The 20,512-nt window shown below is 44.8% G+C and overlaps 2 protein-coding genes across 10 annotated transcripts in view; both read left to right on the forward strand.

Moving 5' to 3' along the window:
* Positions 1 to 1,417, forward strand: part of LOC102459338 (sulfotransferase 1 family member D1-like) — a 37,666-nt gene extending 36,249 nt beyond the window's left edge. For all 8 annotated transcript variants that reach the window (XM_075929303.2, XM_075929300.2, XM_075929301.2 and 5 more), the window contains one exon: positions 243 to 1,417. In XM_075929303.2, coding sequence (XP_075785418.2) covers positions 243 to 355 — 113 coding nt within the window. In that variant the 3' untranslated portion in view covers positions 356 to 1,417. The remainder of the gene's footprint in view (positions 1 to 242) is intronic.
* Positions 1,418 to 2,820: 1,403 nt separating this feature from the next.
* Positions 2,821 to 18,859, forward strand: LOC102458636 (sulfotransferase 1B1-like). 2 transcript variants are annotated; one of them, XM_006132970.5, is made up of 8 exons: positions 2,821 to 3,309; positions 6,351 to 6,496; positions 9,405 to 9,533; positions 9,766 to 9,863; positions 13,914 to 14,040; positions 15,777 to 15,871; positions 16,857 to 17,037; positions 18,254 to 18,859. In XM_006132970.5, the coding sequence occupies exons 1-8, from the start codon at positions 3,065 to 3,067 to the stop codon at positions 18,364 to 18,366; spliced, it is 1,134 nt and encodes a 377-aa protein (XP_006133032.3). In that variant the 5' UTR covers positions 2,821 to 3,064; the 3' UTR covers positions 18,367 to 18,859. The 2 variants fall into 2 exon arrangements, with proteins under 2 accessions (XP_006133032.3, XP_014433991.3); XM_014578505.4 differs by lacking the exon at positions 2,821 to 3,309 and adding an exon at positions 3,393 to 3,785.
* The last annotated feature ends 1,653 nt before the right edge of the window (positions 18,860 to 20,512 follow it).

A 20,512-nucleotide genomic window follows, 5' to 3' on the forward strand; every position in this document is an offset into this window, starting at 1 on the left:
CAGTGCGGACGGGCAATAGGGGTTTCTCGCGCAAGAACCCCTATGGCTAAAATGGCAATCAGAGCCTTCTTGCGCAAGAAAGCATCCACACTGCCATGGACGCTCTTGCACAAAAGCACATGGCAGTGTGGTTGTGCTCTTGTCCAAGACCTTTTGCGCAAAAACTCTTGAACAAAACAGTTCTTGTGCAAGAAGCCTGCAGTGTAGATGTAGCCCCAGTGTTTACTGGTTTTCTCCTCCAGGTATTGCAGGTGACTGGAAGAATCACTTCACCATGGCCCAGAATGAGGCATTTGACTGTGACTATGAAGAGAAGATGAAGGGGTCGACACTGCGTTTCCGAATGGAGATTTGAGGCATCTCCCTTTCCCCATCTGGCTTATTTGTTTAGTTAGGCTCAGACAAATCAAATCAAAATCAAATTAAAGGGAGGCACCAAAGCAAACAGCAACTGTTAGTTACTCTGAATATGATTTTTTGCACCTGCTTCTATTTGTGTGGGCTCTTCAGTTCCGTAGCTCCCATTTGGATAATGCATTTGGGATTTCAAGCGCCTTTGACTGTCACTAGGACCAGAGATGGTTTGAGTTGTTGTGCGCTGAGATTCTCACCTGACTCCAGGGGCTGGGGCTTCAAGAAAACTCACCAAATATGACGTGTCTTGAGAACTTGCAACTAATGTAAGACTCCAGCAGAGCAATTATGCAGCTGCTATCATTAACAAACAGCAAGCTATCAGTGGAATCCTGGCCTTGTTTATTAAGGTCTCACCAAGGCCCTCCACAATAAACTATGTGGTACTGAGTTTGTCTACTATACCTAAGAGGGGTAAAGAGCTGAGCCTGCTGTGACTGAAACCGGCAGGTTCCCGGAAGCCTAGAACGGTGCCAAAACTGATGTGCAGACCGCTAGGTGTTTTGAGATGAATAGCACCGTAAGAGCTAGGCATTAAAGTAATACCCGGGAACGGAGCCTTTCATTCCCATTGCAGATGCATGTCAAATGTGCCTGCCTCTGAGCACTCACGGACTAAAAGTCGTAAATTTGAGTTCGCTTTCTACTACCTGCGTCGTTGCTGGTGAACGCCCGCGATGTCTGCAGGCAGGTAGCCTGGGAGACTTCCAGGTGGTTTTGTAACATGACCTGCAACACGGCCACAGATTTGGCCAAGAACAGGGCTGGCCCCAGACCAAATGGTGCCCCGGGTGAGGCGCATCTTCAGTGCCTCCCAGTCCATTTGTTAAACTTTTGAACACTTTGTTTTGTATTGCATTTGTAACCCATTTCACAGCTTTGATGCATGATCTGCATGTATGATTTATGCTTGTCACATAAGATGAGAAATTCCCATGCTAGGCTCTGTAAATTGGTTTTGATGCATGCTATAGAGAAGCAAATAAAAAGCTGTTAACTCTAAGCTTTATAGGAACATTTTAAGAACAACTGAAATGTACTAACAGCAAGTAGTTGAACTGAGAACCAACATTGATTGGAGCAGTCCTAAGACGTGTTACAGTAGGGGACCGCCTTAGACTATTAACCCTCACCTTGTAGTTCAAAATGAACTTTTCTCACTTTTGCCCTCGTGCTGATAGTCTTTGCTCAGGGGATGATCACTGCTGCCGAAAGCTTGGCCTACATTGTTCTGTCTCAGATATTTTCCCATCACATTTGAACCTTGCTGCAACACTGAGCCCAATACTGAGCTCCTGAAGGCTTTTTTGGGGACATCTATAATTTTCTCTGTATTAGGAAAAGCAAAAGTCTGTGTTCTGCAGTCTTAGAAAGTTATCAATCATTCGTATAATGCATGGCAAGAGAGGTAACAGTATTCCTTTTATATTATTCGTAGTTAGGCATTCGATAGATATCTCTGGTGTCTCATTAACTATGTCCTTTATGAGTTGCTGTTTACGCTCTCCATGTCTTACACACTTTCACTGCATCACAGCTGGGCTCTCTCTTCACTTTGTTCTCATGTCTGACAGACTCACTGGTGACGCCCCTTGGGTGTACAGTTGATAACTATCTAAGAGGCGGAAGCAAAATGTAGCCCTCAGAAAGTCTGGGAGGTTCCATGAGATTCTACAAAGCTCCAGAACATTCTAGGAGCTTAGTGAAAAGTGACTTCACATAGGGAATACCCAAAACGTGCCACTTCAAACATTCTGTTTTCCGTTTTGTCATTGACAACTAGAACAGCCCTCTAAACCCAGCAGCTGCTTCAACTGCCCCTGAATACGATATTAGTCCAGAAGAAACACCTGCATTCCTCACCCCTTTTGGACCAGCTCAGGGACAATGTCTAGACTGCAGGCTTCTTTCGGAAAACACACTGCCAAAGCACATCGAAAAAGCAATCTGCTTTTATGAAAGATAGCACCCACGCTGAATGGACATTATCTTGCATTTAAGCTGTGATTATTATGGATGGATTGGCCACCAGGGTACCTATGCTTTTTCCTCTTTCCTCTCCTTTTGAAAGAACTCCCTCTTCCGTGTTCACACGTGCCTTTTCCAAAAGAGCTGTTTCAGAAAAAGGCTTTTTCTTTGTAGAAAAAGATTTACCAATGTCAGAAAACCGCCTCTTTTCTTTCGATTTTTTTCCAAAAGAATGCAATTACAGTGTGGACGTTATGTTTTTTCAGAAAAATGGCCATTTTTCTGAAAAAACTCTGTAGTGTAGACCAGTGTTTCTCAACCTTTCTTTATAAAGTACCCCTTTAAAAAAATTGTAAGTACCCCCTAGTGCTTACAGCTTTCAGACACATAACATTTTTTTCTACGATTGCAACACATTTGTTTAAACAACTTAATCGTAGCCAGGTGGGTGATGAAATTTTTGGGTGTAAAAAGTACAAAAATAAGAAAGCCCTGTAAAACTTAAAACAAAAATTCAATTTTCTCCAAATTTCAGTTCTGTTGACATACCCTGCAGACTTCTCTCGAGTACCCCAAAGGTTCTCGTACCACTGGTTGAGAAACACTGCTGTAGACATAGCCAGGGAGACATAGGGACCCTGATGTGGTCTCTCCTGCCTTCCCCAATGGGCCTCAAAGCTGAATGTATTCCTTCCTAGCCTTACGCAGAGTTTGTCTCTTACTATCAAGTCCCTCCCTCTCAGAGACACTGCTCAGAGAACTGGGACGTTTCTTTTCCCTTGGCTGCAGTCCTGAGGGTTTTTTATGTTCTCGCCTACGCAATGAGCCTGCCTCAATCCTTTCACAATCTCCTGGGGCAGATCATGCCAGTTCACACACAGCCGCCTTTCCTTCTCTTCACAACAGCAGCACCAGCAGAGGAGAAAGGTAAATTGAGTCTTCAACTCTATGACCTGTAACTTTTAGCAGTTTGTCTGTTCTGCTGTCCCCGCGCACAGCCAGGCAGAGCACCCTGGCTAGTGCTGGTGGGGGACACGTCCAGGAAGAAACCTGGGCATTTTTAATAGGATTTGACATTGCAAACTTCCCAGACCGGAATGTTCAATGCGCTGTTTTTTAATTTTCCTTTAAGTTCTGGGCAGCAAAGCAGTGTGCACTCAGGATGGAAATGACTGCAGGCGTTTCAAAACGGATTTATAATTGTATTGTGGCTTCGACTCATGTCTCATTTTGCTTTAGGGCAGCAGAAATGGTCAGTGTTACATACAGCAAGCTGGGCTTTTGTAAAAGCAGAAGGAGCTGGATAATGAATTGTCTGCTGGCTTACATAGGAGTTTAAGATCCACAGTGGTAAATCACTTGCTAGCTTACAGCATCCAGTGTCATTGGACTTGCTCTAAAAGGTGTGTGTGCAGCAGCTTCTGAAAGGAGCACAGCAACTAAAATATTTTTCATTTGCTCTTTTCAGAGGAAAATCAGGTCTGAAGAGACAAAACTAAACTTTCCTCTCCTGCCTGGGTGGGATTTCAGAGGAATGGAGAGGGATAATGAGAGGTGACACTGTCAGTCATTTGGGAATGCTTGAAAGCCAGCTGATTTCAGGCAGACTATCTCACACACACACACACTGAAGAACAGCAGAGTTTGCCCCTGTCACTAACTAAATGTCCTTACTGCTTGAAGTTTGTTGTTCATTCAGGCAATGAGAATGCTGTGTGTTCCTTCTGGTCATGGTGGTTACAGTCCTGTTGCCTTGCATGGCTGAAAGTTTTATTATTAACTGGTCAGAACCAGTTTTATTATTAACTGGTCATAGAACACAGTTATCTGGCTTACTGCAGATAAGTTAGATGCATTGACTAGAAGATTTACTCCACATCGGTCAGTCCTTAACTCAAATATTTTTTGTTTTTCTTCATTTAAATCGTTGCTCTGGTGTGGGGCTGGGGATGAGGGGTTCAGTATGCAGGCTGCTCTGGGGAGAGAGAACTACTCTAGCTCTCTCATCACAGCAGGTTGAAGCCAGGTGAGAAATGCGTATCCACTGCTTCTTGCAGCAGGCACAGCCAGGAGAGGGTGCATATCTCCCACTGAGGGGACAGACAAACTCTCTCAAATATATAGCAGATATTGGTACCTTTCTCCACCTCTTCTCCCTGCTGCCAGGTGGGGTTATAGCTGTCCTTGTCCCCATCTCTGGCCCCTTGCTGCCCCCCTGTGGTTATTCTACAGCAGGGATGGCCAACCATTTTGAGACAAAGGCTACGGCTAGACTGCAAGCTTTTTTCAGAAGAAGCTTTTCCAGAAGCGATCTTCCGGAAAGACTTCTTTCAAAAGAGTGTCTACACAAGAAAAGTGCAACGAAAAACCAATCTGCTTTTTCAAAAGAGAGCATCCACATTGATTGGACGCTATCTTGCAGTGCTGTTGTGATTACTGTGGACGGGGTGACCACCAGAGCACCTCTACTTTTTCCTGGAGGCCTCTTCTTTTGAAAAAACACTCTCGTCCACGTCCACACATGCATTTTTCTGAAAAAGCTTTTTCAGAAAAAGGCTTCTTCCTCATAGAAAGAGGTTTACCGCTGTCAGAAAAACCCCTCCGTTCTTTCGACTTTCTGTAGTAGGTAAGTGTAATTTTTCCAGAAAAATGGTCGTTGCTCCAGAAAAACTCTGAAGTGTAGACATACCCTTAGAGCCAAAATAGCAGTGGATAGAGTGCAATGAGCCACATATTATATATTCAGTTTTAATACATCTAGATATCTAGATAGATATAGTACACAAAATGTAGTGATAAAAATAACATTACAGGACATAAAAAAGTCTCTAGTCACTTAAGTAATAGAAATTTAGCCGTGTTAGTCTGGTGTAGCTGAAGCAAAATGCAGGACTATGTAGCACTTTAAAGACTAACAAGATGGTTTATTAGATGATGGATGTTGGTGTATAGAGCTTCTACATCCATGGTGGCAAGGATGGTGTTATTGAGGAGGTTATCGATGTTTTGTAGTTTCCTTAGGAAGTCAGTAGTGTCTTGGAGATAGCTGGGGGTGTTGGTTGCGAAGGGTTCTCTTCTCAAACCCTGGCATGATTTTGGTGGGGGAGACCCGAGAGAGCCTGCAAGTCACACTTCTGCAGGCCCCAACTCCATGTACACTTTTGTTGTGACAAATGAGTCCATTAATGGGAAAGCTGAGCAACAAACTTATTTATGGCATGCGGCTGTCTATCTAATGTTATGAAATGTGGTTTGGTGGGTGCTCATCAGAAATTTCATTGCTGCCTTGTTTTTTAATGGAAACAAAGCCAAAGGCATGCACAATTAAACACTTGGAGAAGAACAGGCCAGCTGTAAAAAACAACAAACCAACGAACGAACAAACGAAAGAAAGAAAATATTCTGTCTGGCTATGTCTATACTACCAGGTTATTTCAAAATAACCTTATTCCTCTTCACAAGCAAGGCTATGTCTACACTACAACAAAGAAAAGTCAGAAAAAGGTACGCAAATTGTGAATCACAATTTGCGTATCTTTTTCCATTTTTTTCTAAAAGAGGCTTCTCTGACATTTGGCCCATCTACATGGGGCCAAATTTTGGAAAAAACTCTTTCAGAACATCCTTTCTTCTTCGTAAAATGAGGTTTACAGGGATGCTGACAAAATGCGTTCTCTTTTCCGACTTTTTCAGAAAAGTGAACGTGTTGCTTGGATGCCGCAGAGCTTTTCCGGGATGCCAGAGGTATCTGTAGTCTAGATGTGCCCCAGGAATTTTTATTTTGAAATAACAGGCTTGGTAGTGTGGACACTCCCCTGGTTGTTTTGAAATAAGGGGAGTGATTTTAAAATAACTCCCCAGTATAGACATGCCCTCACATTCCATGGAGTGTCAGAAAGCACTGGGAACATAACAGTTGTATGTCCAGCCGCTTTCCCATCTGTTCTCTGTTGACCTCTTCCCCACAGCATGGCTTCACCAGATTATATTCGGCAGGACTGGAGGACAGTCCACGACATTCCAATGGTCTGCGCATTTTCATACAACTGGGAAAGGATTGACAACTTCCAGAGCAGGCCAGATGACATTGTGATAGTCACATACCCCAAATCTGGTGAGTTTTTATGCTTTCAGGGTTGGGAGCCAAAAATGAGCCAGTCCCTATGGTCCTGGAAATGTAGTGGGGTCCCCTGAAGCCCTACCATGTCCCCTTTTGGAAAACAAAGCAGCTCCAATGATTCACAATGGGTAACTAACAACATCAAGCAAAAATGCCAAGGAGTCTTCCCAGCATGTCACAGCTGCCAGCCTACATTTCACTCAGTGGAAATGATCCCATCAAATGTAACCCCAAGACCTTCTGGACTGGGATGTATTCCTTTCTTAAATGAACTTTCTATGGCCTTGAGCAGCTGCAAGGGGAACATCTCAGGCACCACGCAGGCACAGGGAGATGGATGAGCATTTCCCCAAACTAAAGGGACAGACTGAATGTAATATTTCCCTGGGCTTTCCTAGTGTTTGGTGATGTGCCTTGCTAGGCTAGAGACTGAGTCCCAGCTTAACGCTCTCTGGGCTGTCAGGGGCTGGAGGTTTTGTGGTCCTGGGATAATTGGAGTTGTTTGGTTGATGAAGCCATGAGATTGATGGGTCTGAAGGACTGAAATTCTCCTTCGACAAACTGACCTCTGTCATGCAGTGCGTCAGAGCCCAGGCGCTAGAGAAAAAACAAATTGAGGAACCCTTGAATGTCTTGACAAGCAAAAGGTTTTTGGTGCCGAGGGACAGGAGGTGAATTGTGAGCTATATGCCGGATAATGTTTTTTTACCTGTTTTTACAGCAGCTTCTGTCACCCTCACTCATGATGATTAGCTCCCAGATTGAGGTAATATTAACTGAGAGCAAGGACAGCAGGATCGGGCCCTTCAATTGCAATGCCAGCTTTATTGAGTGGTTCATACATTTTATCTTTAACCGTAACAAAGCAGCAGGCTAAGAACCAATGAAATTCAAGGTCTGGAATTTTCCCATTCCAGTGTGGGTGCTTTAAATGGCGGGGGTGGGGAAGGTGGGGGGGCACAAGTATTCAGAATTCCAAATACTGGTTCATGATTCCAAATGAGGTCAGCTGCCCTTCCTTGTGTGAGGCAGCAAAGGTCTAAGCATTGGCCCAGCAAGGAACCAGGCACAATGAGCCATCCTTGTGGTGACTATATGGTGCTGGCTCATAGGGAGGCAGGCAGGGGTTAGCACGGTGTTTCCCAACCAGGGTTCCATAGAACCCTGGGGTTCCACAGACCTTCGTCAGCGGTTCCGCGAGAAATCGTGAACTAAATAAATAATTTATTTTCTTACAATGTAAGCTGACTTGTATATATAACAGCTCTTTACAAATAAATGTTGTTGACAATAGTTTAGCAGTAATTGAATTGCGCTCCCTGCTGTCAACTTTTTTTGGCCAAGCAAACGTTTTCATAGGTAGGGGTTTCTCGGGATATGAAACATTATTTTAGGGGTTCCTCCATGGGAAAAAGATTGGGAAGCACTGGATTAGCAGAAGGAAAATTTAGGAGTGTTAGGATGAAAGAAGGGGCAGCATCCTATCTCTTGTCCCACATCAGATGGGATAGGCCACTCTGGTGTATTACACAAATGGTAAAATCCACGTAGGGCTGGAACTTGGATTTTTCCTGTATCTTGTAGGCAGCTGCTGCGAACACGGAAGATGCTCACTGAAGACCTAGCGGTGGAAAATCAGCTAGCATGTGTGTTGGCCTAGGAAGGCTTCTCCTCATCCCTGAAAAGGGGTGTGGTAGGACAGGGTTGCAGATTTGCCACCAAAAGAGACCTCTGGAGTGGTCTGCTTTCCCGCGGTAGCTGTGTTTCATAGAATCATAGAATAATAGGACTGGAAGGGACCTCGAGAGGTCATCGAGTCCAGCCCCCCGCCCTCAAGGCAGGATCAAGCTCCGTCTACACCATCCCTGACAGATGTCTATCTAACCTGTTCTTAAATATCTCCAGAGAGGGAGATTCCACCACCTCCCTTGGCAATTTATTCCAATATTTGACCACCCTGACAGTTAGGAATTTTTTCCTAATGTCCAATCTAAACCTCCCCTGCTGCACTTTAAGCCCATTACTCCTTGTCCTGTCCTCAGAAACCAAGAGGAACAAATTTTCGCCTTCCTCCTTGTGACACCCTTTTAGATATTTGAAAACGGCTATCATGTCCCCCCTTAATCTTCTTTTTTCCAAACTAAACAAGCCCAGTTCATGAAGCCTGGCTTCATAGGTCATGTTCTCTAAACCTTTAATCATTCTTGTCGCTCTTCTCTGTACCCTTTCCAATTTCTCCACATCTTTCTTGAAATGTGGCGCCCAGAACTGGACACAGTACTCCAGCTGAGGCCTAACTATTGCAGAGTAGAGCGGCAGAATGACTTCACGAGTCATGGCACCATGCTGCCAACTGCAGTGTTCCGCTACAGACCAATGATATTCCACTGCTACCCAGCCTCAGGCCGGTGGAAGAGATGTAACCAGAACAGGGGTTCTCAATGTTCAGTGCACTGCGACCCCCTTCTGGAAACAAAAATAGCGACATGACCTCAGGAGGGAATAATGAAACTTGCCACCTGAAGTGTGTGTGGGGGAGAGTCAAATCTGAATCCTTCTGCACTGGTTGATGGTGGTGGGGAAGCCAAAAAGAGAGTTTGTAACTTGAGCTCCGCTCCCCACGAGTTCAGCCCCAGAGGGTGGGCTTAGGGTTTGGATTTTGCCTCATGTCCCAGAACGTCTAAGTCAACCCTGGCGACTCCATTAAAACGGGGTCATGACCCACTTGGGGTCTCCAACTCACACTGGAGAACCGCTTGGCTAGTGTTTGGAGGATCCTAAGTGGATAGATGGAATATCTACAAGTGCTGCTGTCTTGGCTCGGAGGACAATGGATGAGGTTCCTGACTGAGCGGATAAGCTAGATTCTTGACTCAGTTTTTCTCGCTTATCTTGTTTCCAGGCACTACATGGATTAGTGAGATTGTGGACATGATTCTGAATGACGGCGATCCTGAGAAATGCAAGCGGGATGCAATTTTCAACAAAGTGCCCATGTTGGAATTTTCTGTTCCTGGAAAGATGCCACCAGGTAAACGTAGCACTTGTGGCTAGTACTATTGGAGAAGATGGTCAGAGATTCAGTGTGGCTGGCTTGCAGTTTCAGAGAGGAACGAAAGAATTGTTGATAGATCATTGCCCTGAGACTCAGGAGATCTGGCTTCTGTTGCCAAGTTTCAGTGATTCTAATGCACTTTTAGAAATGTTACCTTTAATGCCTTCTCTGTCAGCATCAATTATCCCTGGGAACTTTTGCTTACCAGGTACAGAGCAACTAGACAAGCAGCCATCTCCTCGCTTAGTGAAAACCCACCTGCCAGTCCATCTCCTTCCAACGTCCTTCTGGGAAAATGGCTGCAAGGTAATCTGTGACTGGGTCCTTAGGTCTTCTAGACCAGTGGTGTGCAACCCTTGGGGGGGGGTTGAGGCTGTCTTCCTGGGAGTCGCAGCTGCCGGCCGGCCTTTTCTTTTACCGGTTTGGCGTACATGTGGAGGGGGAAGGGATGGTGGCAGGGGAGTGTACTGGTGATTTAAATTAAAGGGGGCTCAACAAAATGTTCTTGGTGTTTTGTTTTTTTTGCTCAACAAAAATTCTCCCAGCTCTGGGGGTTGTGAATGAAAAAAGGTTGAGCACCACTGATCAAGCCTATAGGCCGACAGTGGAAATATGTACCTTGAGCGCACAGAATATTTATACTGGTCCCCCCTTCTGCCAGGTTCTGCTCCCACATTTTTACCCGCTGACTGATCTCAGGTGGGAAGAGTTGTTGTTGTTTTGTTTGGTTTTGGTGAGTTGCTGTGGTGATTTCTACCTAGGGTAGCACGCTGTCAGCTTTACCTGTGCAGCATTGGGAAGCAGGTTTATAGTCATAGTTTGGCTGTGATTTTCAAAGATCTCTAAGGGATCCGAACGTCCAGTTCCCTTTAAATTGGCCTCGTGGGATTCCAATGCCTTTAGAGAACTTTCACTCAGTTTTGAGTAAGATGTTGTTCTAGCCACCAGGTTTGCAGGCTCTCCTTGGTATCTGGCAATCAGACTGGGTTCTTTCTGGCTCATGCTTCATCATGAGGAGGAGGGAGAAAAATTGTTCTCCTTATCCTCTGATGATAGGACAAGAAGCAATGGGCTTAAACTGCAGCAAGGGAGGTTTAGGTTGGACATTAGGAAAAACTTGTCAGGATCATTTTGTATCCACATCTGCATCTGTAGCTGCAAAAAGGATCCATGTCTATAAGTATCCACATTAGTTCATTTTAGTTTTATGATCAATAACAAAGAACCTGGAAAGAAAACTCTACCAACATCACCATCTGCAGAAAATCCTGCTTCCGAGGCAAGCATGCTTGGCTTGAGTGGTGTTACCCAGACATAACTGGGGAAAATGTGGTCCTGCAATTGCAAGTCAACAAATAGTTCTGCTTGATGATTCAAGAGACAGAATACAATCCAGCTTGCCCCCTGTTGCTATATTGGGCCTACAGCTGTGATGTGTTTTGCCACTATATAAATGGCTATGACTGAATACACGTGGAAGCTGCTGCATCCAGGGGAGTAGGAGGATGTGCCCCAAGAACAGAGCAGATGGGTAATGCAATGTTTCTATCCTTCAGAGGTAGGCCAACTTGCAACTGAAGATCTGTAGGAGGCTTCCTACGGGATGCACAGAATTAGCTAATCTCCCAGGCATCCTGGTAAAAATCCCTCCATGGTATACACCACCCACTTTGGGGGTAATATTTGTCCTTTGGTGGACTACTAGTGCTACCAGAGTCTCTAATCCTGTGGAGGCCTCTGTACTTCCTGACACTAGCAGAAATGATAGGATAGGATTTTGTTGATAGGATAACAAGCCTTGTGGATAAGGGGGAAGTAGTAGATGTGGTATAGCTAGATTTTAGCTATAAAATTAGTCTCACATGATCTTGTCAATAAACTAGGGAAATACAATCTAGATGGGGCTACTATAAGGTGGAATCTGTTTTGGGAGGTGCTGATCAGGCCTTCGGACCACGTGACCAATCCAGCAAAGTGCCTGATCAGAGCTTCCCAAAACAGATTTTGTTTTCTGAACTGAAGGAAGGACAGAGGAGAGTTGGGGGCCAGAGGAGGTGATTTAAGGACATGTTGAAGGTAAACATGAAAAAATGCAGTATCAGTGTCGACACTTGGGAGAACCTTGCCCAGGACCGTTCCCAGTAGAGAGCGGTAATCCATGAGGGGGTGGTGCAATTTGAGAGGTCCCGCTGAAGTACAGATGAGGAGAGGCAGAGAAGGAGAAAATTGCTGCAAAAACTGCTTTGCGTCCCTCCAATAGCCACCAACACCTGCCTGGTTCTGCGATAAGACCTGTGGCTCCAGAATTGGGCTGGTCAGCATTCTACAGATCCACAAATAGGAGGAAGACGTCTTACTCATTATCAAGTGACCACTGAGAGAAAGAAAGAGAGAGAGATTATAAAGTGGATGCATGACTGTTTGGATAACCATTTCCAGAGAATAGTTATCAATGATTCACAGTCAAACTGAAAGGGCATAATGAGTGGGATACCACAGGAATCAGTTCTGGGACCTGTTCTGTTCAATATTTTCATCAATGATTTAGATGATGGCATAGAGAGTACACTTGTAAAGTTTGCAGATGATAAGCTGGGAGGGGTTGCAACTGCTTTGGAGGATAAAGTCATAATTCAAAATGATCTGGACAAACTAGAGAAAGGGTCTGAGGTGAAAGGATGAAATTCAATAAGGACAAATACAAAACACTCCACTTAGAGTATGTCCAGACTGCAAGGCTATTTCAGGATACCTCTGGTATCCCGAAATAGCTACCCCGCATCCAAGGAATGTGTCCGCTATTTCAAAATAATTTTCAAAATAATGAACGCACTATTTCAGCATCCCTGTAAACCTCATTCCATGAGGAATAAGGGATGTCTCAAAATAGTGCTTTATTTCAAAATTTGGTGCTGTGTAGATAGACCAAATTTTGAAATAGCCTATTTCAAAATAAAATCGAAATAAGATACACAATTTGTGTAGCGCAAATTGCATATCTTATTTTGATTTTAGAGTGCAGTCTAGACATACCCTTAGGGAGGAACAAACAATTTCACACATATAAAATGGAAATGACTGTCTAGAAAGGAGTACTGTAGAAAGGGATCTAGGGGTCATAGTGAACCAAAAGCTAAATATGAGTCAATAGTGTGACACTGTTGCAAAAACAGCAAACATGATTCTGGGATGTATTAACAGGAGTATCAGAAGCAAGAGACAAGAAATAATTCTTCCACTCTACTCTGTTTTGATTAGGCCTCAAATAGAGTATTGTGTCCAGTTCTGGGTGCCGCATTTCAGGAAAGATGTGTACAAACTGGAAAAAATACAAAGAGCAACAAAAATAATTAAAGGTCTAGAAAACATGACCTATAAGGGAAGACTGAAACTATTGGGTTTGGTTACTCTGGAAAAGAGAAGACTGAGAGGGGAAATGAGAACAGCTTTCAAATACCTATAAAAGTTGTTCCAAAGAAGAAGGAGAAAAATTATTCTCTTTAACCTCTGATAATAGGACAAGTAGAAATGAGCTTAAATTGCAGCAAGGGAAGTTTAAGTTGGACATTAAAAAAAACTTCCTACCTGTCAAGGTGGTTACACAATAAAATAGATTCCCAATAAAATAGATGGAAGTAGTAAAATCTGCATCATGGGAGATTTTTACGAGCAGGTTAGACAGACATCTGTCAGGGATGATCTAGATGGTGCTTGGGCCTGCTGTGAGTACAGGGGACGGGACTAGATGACCTCTCGAGATCCCTTCCAGTTCTAGTGCCCTATGATTCTGTGAAACGGGTGGTGTTGTTTCCCCATTTTTACAGATGGGGAAGATGAGGAACAGAGAGATGGATCCAAGACCCAGAAAGAGTCACTAAAAAGGTTAGGATCAGAGTCAGGGACAGAGCTTCTGTAGCTTTCAATCCCCTGCTCAGTCCCTGGTGCTCTACTAAGGGGCGGCCCTAGACTAGCCGCCAGCAACTGGCGCCCTAAGGTAACCATGCAATCAGCGCTCCCACCTCCAAACCCCTCCATGATATTGTGCCACCATTTGGAGCCCCATTTAACTTGGCGCCCTAGGCGACTGCCTACTTCGCCTATATGGATGGCTGCTCCTGGCCCTACTCTCAGACTGCAGCACCCAGGTGCTTTAAATTCCTGCGGCATCCAGGTGCTTTAAATTAATTTGTCCTTTCCTGAACCAGCATTTGGATCCCCTGCAGTATGGTTGGGAGTTTGAAAGTAGACAAAGGGAATTAGGCACCAGTTTTGGAACCTTTGGAAATCCAAGTTTTGAGCCACTCAGAACTCAGAGCCACGGAGGCCACTTGGATTGTTCTCTTCTTCCTTCCGCAGATGATCTACGTTGCCCGAAATGCCAAAGATGTAGCTGTCTCCTACTACCATTTTGACCGGATGAACAAGCTGCATGCAGACCCTGGCACGTGGGAGCAATATATTGAGAAATACATGGCGGGCACAAGTGAGACCAACATCTCTTAGCTATTTGTGTTCCCAGGGTTTTAAATTGTTGCTGCTTGAAGCAAAAGAGACCTGCAACTTCAGGGGTATTTTCGAGGCCAGGACCAGCCATTTGCTAGAAAAAAAGGATGCTGCGCCTGTCAATGTGCTCTCTGTGTACTAAAGTCCAGTGGGAAATGAGGGAGGGAATTTTCCTAGTAGATTGGAGAGTTTTGAGAAGCCTTCACTCCAGCCATACTCCCTTCAGAGGGAGCAGTGATTGGGGAATCTGTATAGCATTGGACACTGGCCCAGACCGTATCTATCTATCTATCTATCTATCTATCTATCTATCTATCTATCTATCTATCTATCTATCTATCTATCTATCTATCTATCTATCTATGAGCTTGTGCCTCTGTCTGTCTGTCCGTGAGTCTACTGTCTGTCCATCCGTGAGTCCCTTTGTTCACCTCCTAAACAGTAAGAGCTAGGTCCACCAAATTTGGTAGGCAGCTTCCTCTTATTGTTAGTTAACACAAGATCAGGGGTTGATTGTGCCAGGACAATGGGTTGTGCCTGGAATGAGATTGTTCTCCAGAACATGGAAAGGGAGGGGGCTGATAAGAAGGTCAGCTATATGGCAGTGACCATGGAGGGTGGCCATACAAGGATGAGAGGAGACAGTTGGGCTGGGACTCACCATACTGCAGGCCAGCAGCCTAGGTAATTGGTCCCCTCTGCCCGAAACCCCTCCTGCCAGCCCTCAGCCACAGATTGCTGCCCCACCCTTCCCCAGCACAGCCAAGGCTGCCCAGTGCAGCCTTCCCCACTCCTGCATGAGCCCCCTTTCTGCCCAACGGGCTGGGCCCATAGAGAAGCCAGAGTGTGAGGTGTGCAGTCCCCAAAGTGCTGGGGACTAGCTAGCAGGTGGGGTGCATGCCTCCACTATCCTGGAAGAAGCCAGAGGTGGGAACTGAACCCCCTGGCTCTGCAGAGAAGCTGGTGGCCATTCTCTGCCCCTACCCTGAGTCCCCTTCCTCCCAACCTTCCCCTGAGCCCTCCATCCCCTCTTCTAAGCCCCCCCAACTTCCTGCCCTGACTCCTGCACCCCAACCCTTGCCCTGAGCCCCTCCTTGCCCCAACCCTGCCTTCTGCATCCCCACTCCTCCAGCCTCCTGTCCTGAGCCACCCACATTCCCAACTCCCTGCCCTGACTCCTGCACCCCCCATAACCCTTGCCCTGAAGGACCTGAGCAGTGCCAGGGAAATCTTCTAGTATATTTGGATCTTAGGGAGACGTCCTCGGCAGCTGTGAATCAGCAGAGCTGCACTGACATAAGTGGAGCTGTGGCCACTGTACACTAACTATGGAACTGGCCATGGACTGTAATAAAGTGAAGCTGATTTACACCAGCTGCAGATCAGGCCATTGACTGCATTGAACGTGTGCCAGGAGATCAGTCCCTAAGCTGTATTTATACATGAGCTAGCTAACACCTGGTGCCTGCTCCGGTCATTAAATAACACATGAGGATTCTAACCTGACAGTGCAACCAATGAGGCAAAGTATCTGACCCAGTGTATGGAAACCACACCAAGGGGGGTTCATGCACAGTAATGTGATTTGCATAGGGTGTCATAGTAACAGCACACACAGCGCATTTCAGGGGTGCTAATCCAAAGGGGCATGTGGCCCCCAGTTACCTGACACGCTCGCGTCACTAATCCCGTGCACCCCTCTTCCTCTAAGTTCAGTTGCGTATGGGTCCTGGTACGAGCATGTGAAATGCTGGTGGGAGAAGAGAAAGGATCATCCCATCTTGTACCTGTTCTATGAGGACATGAAAGAGGTGAGAGGGCAACAAAGTCACACTTGGGGGGTGTAGCAGGTTGGGATGCCCTGCCATGGCCACTCAGGGAATTAGTTCGGTCCAGTCTCAGAGTGGCTTTTCTGGGCGGTATCTCTCCTGGGTGGTTATCCACACTGTGGGGGACCCCATTACCCTAAGCTACCACTTGCCTCGGTGACCCACTGCCATTCATCATCAGCCCCTTCCCTCAGGGGCAAACTGTGGTCTGAACTGGGTTGCACCTGCTTCCTATTCCTGCCCTGGCTGCTCCTATGCTGCCCTAGGGCCTCCCTGGGCCCCTGTCATTGGGCCTCAGCCTGGGTTTATTCAGGCCCAAGAATCCCAGTCTTTCCCCAGCACTGCTCTGTCTATGGTTCCACGGCCAGCAGGCAGCTAGGTTCCTCCTCCTCCAGAGCCGGAGTAAAAAATGGGCTCCTTCTGGCCAGCTCTTTATACAGCTCTGCTGGGCTCTGATTGGCTGCCTGAATCCTTCTCCCGATTGGCTCCCAGCTTCAGCCCTCCAGATCTGGCCCTAAGAATTCTATGACTGGCTGGGGAAGATGTGGCTGGAATTAGGCTCCTACTGAAGTGGCCATCTGCATCACTTTGTAAATAAATGATATATTACACCACCACCAAAACTGAACATGACTTGGATTGCAAATTCAAGTGTTCAAAATTAAGGCAGTGCTAGAATTCAGGTTGCCTGTGCAATGTGCTAATACTAGGGAGAGACGAGGAAGGGTGTTTTCTTTTGACTGTTAGTCTCCTTTTTCTTTTGGGAAGGGTGTAAGAAATGGATGCAAGGCTGATCAACTGTATCGCTGGATATTGGTTTTGATGTAAAGAAAGAACTAGAGTTTCTGATGCCTCATAGAAGTGCTAGACTTTCACTGTATTACATGCTGACGGCCACTCTCTCCTGACGAGGGGAGTAACTGGTTCCCACCACGCACCTTCCGAAGTGCCACTTGTCTTTCTGTAGGATCCAAAGCGTGAAATCCGCAAGGTGATGATGTTCCTGGGGAAGGATTTGAAGGAGGAGGTTCTCAACAGGATTGTCTCTCACACTTCATTTGAAATGATGAAAGAGAATCCCACTACAAATTATAAGATGGTCCCAACTGATGTAATGGACCACAGCATCTCCCCTTTTATGCGCAAGGGTAAGGATTCACACGGGTACTAGCAACCATTATTCTCCTCGTTTGTAACAGGATGGTACTTTTCATCCCGTTTTCCTTCGTAAGCTACTCAGGCAGTATTTATATCTGATGGCTTTTCAGTGGCTTGTGTAAAATAAGTTGGTGGCACCGTTGCTAGTGGATAGGTGTTTCTATCTCACAGATGCCTTGGAGGAGGCACTAACTAGCAATCCCCGTCTTATCAGAGAGACTGGGGGCTAAGTCCTTACCTGAAGAACAGAGCTGAGTAGAGTTGTGGAAGTCTGCACTCTGCTGCTGCTACCTGTTTGAACCTGATCTGTGAGTAAATGGAGGGGAGAGATCCCTATTTCTAAGACTTTAGCTCCTGGTTAAACATCAACAGGAAGTAACTGAATTTTACAGAAGCATCCAGAACAACAAGATCTGATGCATGCTGAGCCCTTCTGAAAATCTGGCCACTTTGTTTACGTGGCTAAGTGGGAACTAAGCTCTTTCAGAATTTGGCCTTAATTCCCCACGTCTCCCTGTGGTGTCTTTGTCAAGCCTCCCATTCACTAGCAAAAGAAAAGCAAAGAAGCATGTTGGCAAGCAGAGACAAATGTGAACAATAATAATAGAACCTAAGGGTGGAGTAGAGAGAGAATGATACAGTCTGAGCCAATTGGGACTGGAACTGTTTTCTGTTTGCAGTGCAATACTCAAAGGGGGGGGGGCAGTTTTTTGCTGGTCTCTAACCACTACTGTAATACACATGTTTACTAACAATAATACAGGTGAGGCGCAATAATTTTCATATCAAAATTATTTTTAAAACAATTAGTATGGAGTAGAGAATATGGTTAGCTGGTTTGCTTCCTTTTCTTGATGCCTTTTGTCCTCAGTATATGGAAAAGATATTCAAAGTGTTAGGGTGCTAGGCAGACCAGCTCTCCTTGAATATATCTGTTAGTGGAAATGGGGGGCGCTCAGCACTGAGTTTTTGGCTAATGAGCACTATGTTTAATGAACAACATTTGTCTTTTGTGGTGCATGGAAAATGTATTCACTTAACTGATCAGAGTCAAAGTCTGGCTTCAGCTACACTTTTCAAAGAAGCTAGAGAAAAGAAAGCAACAGAGCAGAATTGAGACCACTAACGTTTTGTTGATACTCTTTTCTATTGCCTTGCCCACCACTGGGAATGCCTTTGCTTTATCCACTGTCTTCTTTGCTTTAGGGATTGCTGGGGACTGGAAGAATCACTTTACTGTGGCCCAGAATGAGAGATTCAATGAAGATTATGAAAGGAAAATGTCTGGGACCACATTGCAGTTCCGAACAGAGATCTGAAGGAACTGGCGTCTTCATGCTGTAGTTCTAGTACACGCGTCACTGTGGTTTCTTTTGCCAGTAGCTTTTGTTTGCTCCTGCTTTAATCAACTAGAAGGAGCATATTGGGAAGTGTCTCTGGTCCACTGATAGCCAAGCACTTGAACCTAGAATCTTGGGTCATCTTGGTCAAGATGTGGATTATCCTCCAGAACAGAGAGATTGTTCCAAGTGTTTGGGATTCTATATTGGGTCTGAGTAGCCGGGAAGCTCCCATCCAGACTCCCCAGTAAAATAAAGTTCTACCAGTCCCAAGGGATCAGAAACATTACCTGACAGGTCAATAAATATTTCAGACCTTAACCCAAATACATGCTATAATACATTCTTATTAATGAAACTAATATATATTTTAAAAAAGAGCGAGAGTATGGGTTAAAAGATCAATGTGCATACAGACATGAGAACAGTTCTTGAGATTTCGATACATAATAAAGATGACAAGTCTCAGAAAGGTAGCTGTGTTTGTATCCACACAAACAATGGGGAGTCCTGCAGCACCTTAGGCTACGTCTAGACTGAATGCCTTTTTCAATAGAATAGTGATAGAAATGTAGCTGTGTTAGTCTGGTGTAGCTGAAGCAAAATACAGGACTATGTAGCACTTTAAAGACTAACAAGATAAACCATCTTGTTAGACTTTTTCAATAGAGGCTTTGTTGACAGATGCTGTCGACTAAGCCTCTGTCGAAATAGAGCACCTAGACTACGATCAGTATTGTCGAAAAAGCAGTTTACATGCAATAGTGCCTTTTTTCGACAGATCTCTGTTGACAAAGGCATTCTTTCTCGTAAAAGGAGGTTTGCCGTTGACAAAACTGCCGCGTTCTTTCAATTTACTGTCAACAGAATACGGCGGTAGTGTAGATGCAGGTATAGTTGTGTCGACAAAAGGCCACTTTTGTCGACAAAACCTTGTAGACTAGACACACCCTTAAAGATTAAGGGTCTGTCTACACAGCAAAGTTATTTTGGAATAACAGCCATTATTCCAAAATAACTATGTGAGCATCTAACACAGCAATTCCGTTATTTTGAAATAATTTCGAAATAACAGATGGCTTATTCCAACTTCTGTAAACCTCATTCTATGAAGAATAACACCTATTCTGAAATAGCTAGTTAAAAATAAAGCGTGGGTAGATGTTCCACTTCTGCTATTTCGAAATAGCCCCTCACCAGGGCCATTATAAATTATTCCTCCTGGGGCTCTAAATCGAGATAGCACATCTACGTTAAGGAAGCCTGCCTCTGACTCATTTTGAGGCTTCCCTGCAGAGTAGCCATGCTATTTCGAAATAAGCTATTTTGGAATAACTATTCCAGAATAGTTTATTCTGAAATAACTGTGCAGTGTAGACATAACCTAACAGATTTATTTGGGCAAAGACTACAATGGGCTCATAAAGGGGATGGTGCCAAGAAAGTGGGCCACTAGGTCTCTCTTAAGAAGTGATCCAATTTGGGACTCAGTATGAGAACTCTTGTATAAAATGACTGCTCTTTCATCTAGTTTATTCTGACAAAAACCATATTCTATAAATCTGACTTAAATTGAAAGTGCTTAATTCTCCAGGTCTTAAAAGCAGATGGCCAGTCATGGTTTTTTGAACATATTGATTACAGGAGGATCAATAAGGGTACTATTCCCATGGCACCTATTGTGGCTGACATGACTCAGCTCATTCGGAAGGTACAGGCTACCTCTAGATAGTTATTTGTCATTGATTTGGCTAATTGTTTCTCTGCTATTCCATTACACAGGATCGTTGTGCTTTTACCATACAAGAACCACCAATGGCTACTCACATACTTGCCCCAACGATTTCATCACAGTCCTGCTATTACCCTTACCCATGTTATTGATAGGTTGGATTGCCTGCAAGATCAACCCTGTATAGATGATATTTTCATTTTTGGGGAAACAGAGGCACGGATACAAGAAATGGACTGAAAATTAGCACTCATTCAGGAATCACGTTTGAATGTGAGTTTAGAAAAAGCTCAGTTGGTCCTATCACAGGAAACATATTTGGGTTTTGTTATCAAAAAAGAAGGGAGACAAATAGATCAAAGCAAAGTGAGAGCCTTGGTCGAAATGCCAGTC

Source organism: Pelodiscus sinensis, chromosome 4 (genome assembly GCF_052426305.1).
Source record: "Pelodiscus sinensis isolate ZL-2025 chromosome 4, ASM5242630v1, whole genome shotgun sequence".
In the NCBI taxonomy this organism is placed as follows: domain Eukaryota; kingdom Metazoa; phylum Chordata; order Testudines; family Trionychidae; genus Pelodiscus; species Pelodiscus sinensis.

Excerpts from the sequence above, each read along its gene's own strand:
- LOC102458636 (XM_006132970.5), top strand. The coding sequence starts at position 3,065 with ATGTATTCCTTCCTAGCCTTACGCAGAGTTTGTCTCTTACTATCAAGT. Across the intron at positions 3,310-6,350 it reads AGCACCAGCAGAGGAGAAAG|CATGGCTTCACCAGATTATA; the intron begins GTAAATTGAGTC and ends TCTTCCCCACAG. Across the intron at positions 17,038-18,253 it reads CTCCCCTTTTATGCGCAAGG|GGATTGCTGGGGACTGGAAG; the intron begins GTAAGGATTCAC and ends TCTTTGCTTTAG.